This window comes from Camellia sinensis, chromosome 4, assembly GCF_055761805.1.
Source record: "Camellia sinensis isolate YWXY chromosome 4, ASM5576180v1, whole genome shotgun sequence".
NCBI classification, from domain to species: domain Eukaryota; kingdom Viridiplantae; phylum Streptophyta; class Magnoliopsida; order Ericales; family Theaceae; genus Camellia; species Camellia sinensis.
Window position 1 is genome coordinate 154147314 of NC_138964.1, and position 9641 is coordinate 154156954.

Sequence of the window (9641 nt, forward strand, 5' to 3'; positions counted from 1 at the left end):
TAATCACAATCCGTGCATAAATATCATACTAAGTTTTGGAATCGATGTATCAACTGTGTAGTCGATTGGTATCCATAAATTTCAGCAAGCTATACATACATCATTGGCATTGAAAAAAAAAATGTAATTGGACATGTCTATCAAAAATGTCAAAACATCATACTAAATAATATTGTTGACAAAAACCATCCATATGTTGTCCATCACATAAGCCATCCATGAATTCTAACATTGTTTCAATTTTCTTTTCATAATAAATGGGACAAAAAGTAACACTATTCGCAAAAGTATGGGATGAACAAAGTACCACCACTGTTTGCACAAAAAAGTAACATTGTTTGTAAAAAGAAGTTAACACTTTCTGCACAAAAAAAGTAACACTGTATGCAAAAAAATGTAACAGTGTCAGCTAAATCATTGGCATTGCAAACTTTGTTCAACCATCATTGTCTGTGTCCATTTGTTGGCTGTCATCATGGTTGGACCCATTAGATTCCTGCTCACTATCATTAGAACTAGTTGAATTCTCAAAATCTTCACCACAGAAGGCTTTCCGCATTTGTTTTAGTTCTAACTTGACCTTCCTCATGTCTTTCTTGTGCTGCAACTCCATCCGGTTCAATATGGACACAGCCTCGTACAGACGAGTTGATATGCTCTCCAATGAAGTAGGATCTTGTCTTTCACGATGCTTTCGACTTTGCCCTTGTGTTTTCCCATATGTTCCACGACCTATGTGGCTCATCTGCCCCTTCCATTCATCATCTGGTCGAGTCGGTCACGAAGCTCAAGTAGTATATCAGTCACGAGGAGGCCGAATGGTAATGCTGCATGTGGATTGTTTGCTTTTGCGACAAAATCCACAACTTGCCAAATTATCTTCGGAACATCTAGAGGGCTGAAATTATGGACAGCATACAACATGAGTGCTCGTTCATGGTCAAAAGTGGATTTCACCCCCCTTGGGTCAAGATTGTACCACAATATAAGATGAAGAACAGCAAGGTCAGGCTTCAGGAACTTTACATGATACTTGTCTTCTGGTATGACTCCTTCGATGTACAAATCATCAATAATTTGGGCTTCATTAGGAAGGTCAACACCAGGAAGGTATGGATATTGTGTTTTGTCATCATGTGTTGGTCGCTGAATGTCTAAGAATTTTGATATGCAATCCGCGGAAAACACCACATCTTTCCCCCTCAGTTTTGTTTTCAGAATCAAGTTCTCTGTATCAGTTGGCTTTTGTATGCTACCAAAGAACTCCCGTACCAGGTTGACATTGGCCTTCCCTTCCCGTTCGATTAGGTTTTGGATATGCAAGTGGCCCACAATTGTTGGAATGTCAGTATGAGTTAACTCCTTCAACTTGACAGCCCGCTCTACTGTAATAGCCCGTTTAGCAAAAATACCAAGGTCAACGTGAGGAGCTACGGCTTTTCCTTTACTCGTTTTTTTTGTTGTCTTTTTCCGTGGCATTTTCAATTACCTGCGTAATATCCGAACATATTAAAACATATGTACGTCATTGGAGAGATTCAAATTTTAATCATACAATGACAAATGCAAATATAATAAAACCTTATTGATTTCAGTCATCAATGTCCACCATTTCTTACGAAGCAAACAGACAATTAAAAAAATCTACAAACGTAACAGTGATTGTTTGTAAAGTAATGGCATGAGCAAATCCCTATTTTATAAGCAATCAAACAAATTTGGAATTTATTCACCTTTATTTTTCAAATTAATCTCCAAACTACGAAATTTATTAAGTCAAAAATATTAAAAATTACTAAGTCAAATATTTCAATGGAAGAAACACTCAAGTCAAAATATTAAAAAATAGGCAATGCACATCTCCATCATGTCTTATTATCCCTATACATGTGTCACCTAACAGCAATGTCCACCATTTCTTACCAAGCAAACAGACAATTAAAAAAATCTACAAAAGAAAAAGACAGACAGTTCGGTATTATTAACAGTGATTGTTTGTAAAGTAATGGCATGAGCGAGTCCCTATTTTATCAGCAATCACACAAATTTGGAATTTATTCACCTTTATTTTTCAAATTAATCTCCAAACTACAAAATTTATTTAGTCAAAAATATTAAAAAATATTAAGTCAAATATTTCAATGGAAGAAACACTCAAGTCAAAATATTAAAAAATAGGCAATGCACATCTCCATCATCTCTTATTATCCCTATACATCGATACCATACCATTCCAATATAAGCGTAGTTATGTGTCACCTAACAGCAATGTCCACCATTTCTTACCAAGCAAACAGACAATTAAAAAAATCTACAAAAGAAAACAATGTTTCGATCACTGTAAAAATTGGCCACTAATCTACAAAAGAAAAAAATCTAGTAGTTATGTGTCACCTAACTACTAGCCACTAATGTCTCCTTGTAAAAACAATGTTTCGATCACTGTAAGCCTCATCATGAAAGTCAACTACACTGGATCATTTGGATAAATTGGCAATTCATCGAAATCATCCGTGTGGGGATCGAACTCTGTGTTCATGAATGGTTCACTGTCTGAGTTGCTACCCTCTCTCTGGCTACTTGAAGCCAATTTTTTACACGTCCGCTTCGTGTGTCCGATGCTCCTACAGTAACAAATAATGCATAAACGATTTTAATAATCATATGCATGTAACAGGATATAAAAAGGTCATACAATGAAAGTACCATACCTACAATACCCACACCGCCTTGGTTTTAGAGGTTTACCCATACAAGATGTCCCTCCGGGGTTCCCTTTGGTCTTCACTACATTCGGATCACCAACGCCATATAGTTTGGGTGCAATATTTTTGTCCCCAGCCTCGGCGTTACCTTCTTTTCTCATTGCCCAACGTTTTTTCATCTGCGATGTCAGCTGGAAAGCTATTTCCCTTGCCTCTTCAAAATCTTTGTCCGCGTGTGAGGCATAATATGACATTTCACTAAAACAGGAGCTGAGTATACCAAACCGAGCTGTCTGTGTTAGGGTGCTACAAATTTGGGTAAGACTTGGTTGTTGACACTTTGACCTACCACGTCTTGTCCATCTCTGCAAGACACAACTCGATGGAATACACATTAATTGTTCAGATTTCATAACAGCAATCATGTGGCAGCAAGGGATGCCAAACGACTCAAACTTCAAGCAACAACATTTCATTGTGATATTAGCTGGAAAATACTCAACCGTCCACGTGCATGTTGGTGCCTTGTACTCACCAAAACGGTAGGTGCGATGATCCTCAAGCTGAACTCTTTCCATCACAAACAATTTACCCTCTTTCCTGATTTCATGTTGAAACAATGAGAAAATCTTCCAAGTAAAGAGTTCAGCTGCATGTTTCTCCAAACTCCTCAATGGCGTAGTCAAAACCGGGAAACTATTCTCTGTTTTAGATTCTGTTTCTGCCTCATTAACACGCATTCTAGCAAGAGCCCTATCATACTGCGCTACAAATTCATACAGCCTAACCTTTTGGTTTAGGAATATATTGAAATATGCATTCATACCCTCGACACGTTGAGTGCTCCTAATTCCAGCAAACATGTGACCACGGAGATATGCCTCAGCCCAATTATCACGCTTCAGATGAATATCCAACACCCAGTTATTGTTCTCCAACTTGTACTGTTTCACCATAGCAGCCCAGGCATTGTCAAACTCATCAATTTTACATTTCTTTAACATCAACTGTGCAAAATCAGTTGTAAATTCTGGTATGTGGACATTTGTTGAGGCATTTTTCTCCAGATGCCAAGAACATAAACGATGTTTGCAGTTTGGAATAACTCTTTTGATTGCCTGACGCATTGCCCTATCACCATTTGTTACAACGGAGATGGGTCTTTTACCATCCATGGCCTCCATTAACATTTCCAGCACCCACGTGTATGTCTCCATTGTCTCATCAGGCAACAAAGCACATCCGAATATAGTTGTCATGAAATGGTTACTCGCGCCAGCTAGAATTACAAATGGCTTCTTATATGCATTTGTACGATAAGTTGTATCAAATACCAATACATCACCAAATGTAGCATAATCCATTCGAGACCTACAATCTGCCCAGAAAATCTTGTCCAACCGGTTGTCCTTATCAACGTTGTATTTGAAAAAAAATAATGGATCTGCATCTAATTTAGCTGACAAGTATCCTAACGCACCCTCTGCATCCCCTTCTGCGAGTTGTACTTTGCGTTCAGCTTGGAATTGATTGTGCAAATCTCTGTGAATGAAGCCCACCTTCTCATAACCCCCTGACTGATGGACCATAAAATCCATGATCTGACTCGTTTTCATACCCACATTGCGCATGGCCTTTGCTTGAGCTTGGTCTGCACTTGTTACAAACCTATGCGACCAAAGAAAAGGGACGCAGTGTGGTGCTGCCAACGGATGGTTGTGTTCCCCTACAAAGTGGGTCACAACATATTTCCTAGCTGTCTTGTCATAACGCACACGAAATGTGGCATTACAAAAAAGTCTAGTTTCTGCCCTAGGAGTTCTTACTCGTTCCACACGTTGCAAGTATTTTTTTTCTCTTACACCTTCCCTTGAACAAACCCATTTCCTACTCTCTACAAATTTGTTGTCTCCAGTTATTCTTTTTCTACTTCTTTGTACGCTAAAACCGATGACCTTAGCGTATGCATTGTAGAAAGTATAAGCATCATCCTCTGAATTGAATTTCATTTGCAACACATCTTCCTTAGTAAGCATTCGTAAACTGTCATAGGTTTGGGAAGCTAACCCTTCTTTCACATCAACAACATCATCCTTGCCATCTGGAGCAAATTGATCATCAATTTCAGTATTGACCTCTTCAGGCCTACTACTTTCAGGTTCATCCATCGTATATACACTTGTAAGTACCCTATTAGCAATTAAAACGAAACAAATCAACTAAAAAACACACATGCCATTGCGATGCTATAATTTACATCTTCAGAACAAATAAATTAGCACACCTGCCAGTGCCTTGCAATCAATTAAAAAAAAAAATCGAACATGTCTGCAAGCACCCTACTATCAACTAAAACCAAACAAAAAACCAAAAAAAGCACACCCGCTAATATTGTGCTATCAATTATTACTTCTTTATAGAAAATGAACAAATAAGCACACCAGCCCATGCTATGCTATCAATTATACGCCAATAATAAAAAAGCACCTGTAAGTACCCTACTATTAATTAAAATAAAATTAATTAATTAAAAACACACCTGCCAGTGTTCTGTTATAAATTAAAATCAAACAAATAAATAAAATAGCACACCCGCCAGTGCCCTGCTATTCGTTAAAATCAAATAAATAAATAAGCACACTAGCCAGTGCCCTGCTATAAATTCAAAAACACAGAAGCAAGTACCCTACTATCAATTAAAATGAAACAAATAAATAAAATAGCACACTTGCCAGTGCCCTGCTATTCATTAAAAAAAACAAATAAATAAGCACACTAGCCACTGCCCTGCTACCAATTGAAAGCAAAAAAAATTCAAAAACACAGAAGCAAGTACCCTAATATCAATTAAAATGAAACAAATAAATAAAATAGCACACCCGCCAGTGCCCTGCTATTCATTAAAAGCACATAAATAAAATAGCACACCCGCCAGTGCCCTGCTATTAATTAAAAGCAAATAAATTAAAAAGCAGACCTGCTAATGCAACCGCTACGAAGGAAGGGATGTCGGAGGTATAGGTTTATTTCGACGTTAAGATGGAGAAATTGAGGACCTATGACAAACAAAAACAGAACATCGAAATTGAGTTAGTAAAGAAGACAATAGTTAAGGACAGTAATGATTATGGCGAGAAAAGAAAGAATCTATATACGAAAAATATTTAACACATTTTGGTACCCCATGCCATGTGAGTCAATTAAACAAAAATACCTTTAGACTGTATTTGAATCTTGCATTTTTGGGCAAAAAGGAAAAACAAGGGAAAAATGACAAAATTTAATAGTTTAGTACACCATGTAATGCGAGTCAATTAAACAATAAGTATTGATAGGTTATGCTTCAATCTTGAATTTGAATAGGAATTGTGAAGTTGCAACCGAGGCCTTGAAAAGACAAAGGGAAACTCACAGGGGCATGATGAGAGAGGTATGCTATTTCTTTACACCCTCAAATCCTTTTAAATTTCATTGTGATGTGGCTCATAAGCTAAAGGACATTAGCGAGATGCTAGATGAGATTGTTTTAGACATGAGCAAGTTTAAGTTTGTCGTTTGAAGTGAAGATAGGACAGTTGAGATAAAAAGAAGGGAGGAAACGTCCTCCTTTGTGCGTAGTGCGGAGGTTATTGGGAGAGAACGTGAAAAAGAAGTTATAGTACAATTATTAGTGTCCTCTAGTGGTGATGAAAATGTTGATATCATTCCCATAGTGGGAATGGGGGGTCTAGGAAAGACCATCCTTGCAAAGCGATATACAATGATAACAAAATTGAATGCCATTTTAGCAAAAGACTATGGGTGTGTGTTTCAGATGATTTTGACATCAAAAGGATCCTAGTTAAAATACTGAAAGCGTTAGGGGACAACACGTGTGATAATGTGGAAATTGACTAGTTGCAAAGTCAAGTTCGAGGAGTGTTAAGTCATCAAAAAATTTTCCTCGTCCTAGATGATGTATGGAATGAGGACCCTGTAGAGTGGGAAAAACTTCGTGATATGTTGATAGTCGGGGCAAGAGGAAGCAGAATTGTTGTAACCACACGAAGTAGAAAAGTTGCTTCAATTGTTCACACCATGGACCCATATGAACTTAAAGGTCTTTCAGACAATGAGTGTTTATCTATATTGGTAAAATGGGCATTTGAAAAAGGAGAAGAGAGCAAGCATCAAAACCTAATCAATATTGGTAGAGATATAGTGAAGAAATGTGGGGGAGTTCCCCTTGCAGCAAGGACCTTAGGAGCAGCATTGCATTCAAAAACTAAAGAGCGTGATTGGTTGTCTGTGAGGGATAACGAAATTTGGGCTTATGCACAAAATAAGAATGATATCTTACCAGTTCTAAGGTTGAGTTATGATCAAATGCCATCGTATTTAAAACAGTGTTTTGCCTATTGTTCATTATTTGAGAAGGATCAAATAATCAGCAAACAAGAGTTGATATATTATTGGATGGCACAAGGATTTATAGAGTCTTTGGACAATAATGAAGAACTAGAAGATACTGGTCAAAATTACATAGATGAGCTGGTCAGGAGGTCCTTTCTTCAATATGAGGGGGGTGAAGCATATAAAATGCATGATCTTGTTCATGATCTAGCAGAATATGTGGCCGGTAGTGAATGCTTGACTGTGAAAAGGACAAATAGCAAGGTAAATCCTGACAAGGTTCGGCATGTATCATTCGATTCGAGCTCATATGGTGAACTTCCAAGGCCTTTAATTGAAGCAAAGAAGCTGCGAACCATTCTTTTTCCGAGCAAAAGGCAGTCCACCTTTGGATCATCAGTTGAAACAATAATCTCGAGTTTTAGATGCTTACGAGTGGTAAACTTTAACAACCCTGACATTGAAGACAACCATGGCCAACATTTTAATTTCTTATCCAAGAACGTAGTAAATTTGAAGCACTTAAGGTACCTTAACATGAAGTACTGTTAAGGTATGCAAACACTCCCTAAAGGCTTTGGCAATAGCTTGCTATACTTGCAATATTTAAATCTTTATGGTTCAGCACTATGTGAATTGCCTGAAGATTTTGGGAAACTAATTAACCTACGTTTTTTGGGTTTATCATCAATGCTGTCATGTTTGCCTGAGAAACAGATTGGTGGGTTGACTTCTCTCCAGGAATTACAGCTATATGATAGTTTTGAACTGACTGGTTTAGGTGAAGGGATAGGAAAACTCACTTGCCTCCGAAAGTTGGAAATTAAACTATCTCCAATGCTAACTTCATTGCCACTTGGCATGAGATACCTCCCTGCCCTTGAGCATCTGAAGATTAGCTATTGTTTTGCTCTCAAATTCTCAGAGGATAATGATTTGCAGGGGCTGAGAAGACTTAAATCACTAACATTGGTTGATCTGCTGCGGTTGGTGAGTTTGCCCAAGGGACTTCAAGATGCTGCTGACACGCTCAATCAGCTCAAACTTCGAAGTTGTGAGAACTTGACAACGGTATCAGAGTTCGTCCTCCCATGTCTTACATCACTTCAAGGACTTGAAATTTATAATTGCCCTAATTTGCTATCTCTACCAAAGGAGATGCAACATCTCACTGAACTACACTGTCTGAGCATCAAGGGGTGCAAACAATTGAGTAGAAGATGTGAGAAGGGAATAGGAGAGGATTGGCCCAAGATTGCTCATGTCCCCAAAATTGAAATTGATTACATATGAAGATTCAATCTGTTTAAAAGACTCAATATTCTCAAATCAATTCTATCTCCAGGTATGGCCCTAATTTTCCTCCAACTTTACTTTTTATAATTTTTCAGTGCAATCAAAATTTTACACAAGGGTTTTGGAATTTGTCATAACAACATTAAATCAAATATACTCAATGGGATTAGTCGAGACTTAGACTACCCAAGACAAAAAAACCAACATTAGACCAAATATATTTTCCTATTTTTATAAACAAACCCAGTGAGTTCACAAACGTGAACTCACAGTTTCAAAGAAAGGGATTGCGGTCTAGGGTTTCATACAATGGACATGGAGAAAGGGGGAGAGAAAAAAGTTGCAGAGAGAGAGAGAGAGAGAGACATACCTTCAGGCGAAGTCGAGGATGGGTCGTCTTCGCAGGGATGGCCTTCGAGGGATGGTCTTCGAGGGCGAAGAGGAGGGTCTGCGTGCTGTCTCAAAAACAGAAGGGTTTGGGGAAAAAATTTGAAAAAAAAAGTAACCGGTTGAAGGGGTTGCCAATAATCCTAATCAAATTATTCAGTGGCTGAGATTCATTTGTAAAAATCTAATGGCTTAAAATAAATGTGTATATGATGTGCACATCTTATTGAGGTGCACATCTTAACAGCTCCCTTTTTTTTTTAATGACTTTTTGACTATTTTAGAAATTGCCAAAACAAGTCTATCTAATTTATAAATTTTCTCTGTTAGATAAGCTCTATTTAAAAATAAAATAAAAAAATACTTTACTTTCATTTTTGTTGCTGTTTATTTGGACGCATTTATTTAGGTTTCTAGTATTTATATTTGAACTAAACTCAAATTGTTATTTTTGTTAATTAACTTCTTGATTTTATTTGTGCTTAGTTTGGCTAGAAAGAAATTGCCTTTAGCGGTGGTTGTTTCTTACTAGAATGAGGGTTGCTCATAAATTCAGATCAAATCTTTAGGCTATTCAATTTTGGAGGGTCATTGAGAAGGTCTTCTGACCTAAACATATTGACTAACAAAGCTTAAAATGATTTTTTTTTTGTTTGAGAGAGAGAAAATTAGTAAAAATTATAATTTAAAGAGAGTATAAGGTATTAGATCTAAGGTAAAATTTTATTTGGTGATAAGGACATACTGAAAAAAGTCACCGGAAAATTTCATCGGTACTGGAAAATTGGCCAGAAAAGTCGCCTATGGTGGGTGCAACAAGTGGTGGTAATGAGATAGAGAAATATATGATATTCAACAGAT

The 9641-nt window shown here is 37.3% G+C and overlaps 1 protein-coding gene, 1 long non-coding RNA gene and 1 pseudogene across 2 annotated transcripts; 1 reads left to right on the forward strand and 2 right to left on the reverse strand.

Moving 5' to 3' along the window:
- Positions 1-219: 219 nt before the first annotated feature.
- LOC114306951 (uncharacterized) lies at positions 220-8882 on the reverse strand. Its single transcript, XR_014327701.1, has 3 exons — positions 8764-8882; positions 5683-5761; positions 220-1489 (listed from the first exon to the last, which is right to left on the reverse strand). It is a non-coding gene; the product is annotated as an uncharacterized LOC114306951 (long non-coding RNA).
- LOC114306942 (protein FAR1-RELATED SEQUENCE 5-like) lies at positions 1914-5663 on the reverse strand. Its single transcript, XM_028252274.2, has 2 exons — positions 2712-5663; positions 1914-2624 (listed from the first exon to the last, which is right to left on the reverse strand). Exons 1-2 carry the CDS (start codon positions 4871-4873, stop codon positions 2468-2470), a joined length of 2319 nt encoding a protein of 772 aa, XP_028108075.2. The 5' UTR covers positions 4874-5663; the 3' UTR covers positions 1914-2467.
- LOC114307026 (putative disease resistance protein RGA3) lies at positions 5833-8752 on the forward strand (annotated as a pseudogene).
- Positions 8883-9641: the final 759 nt, after the last annotated feature.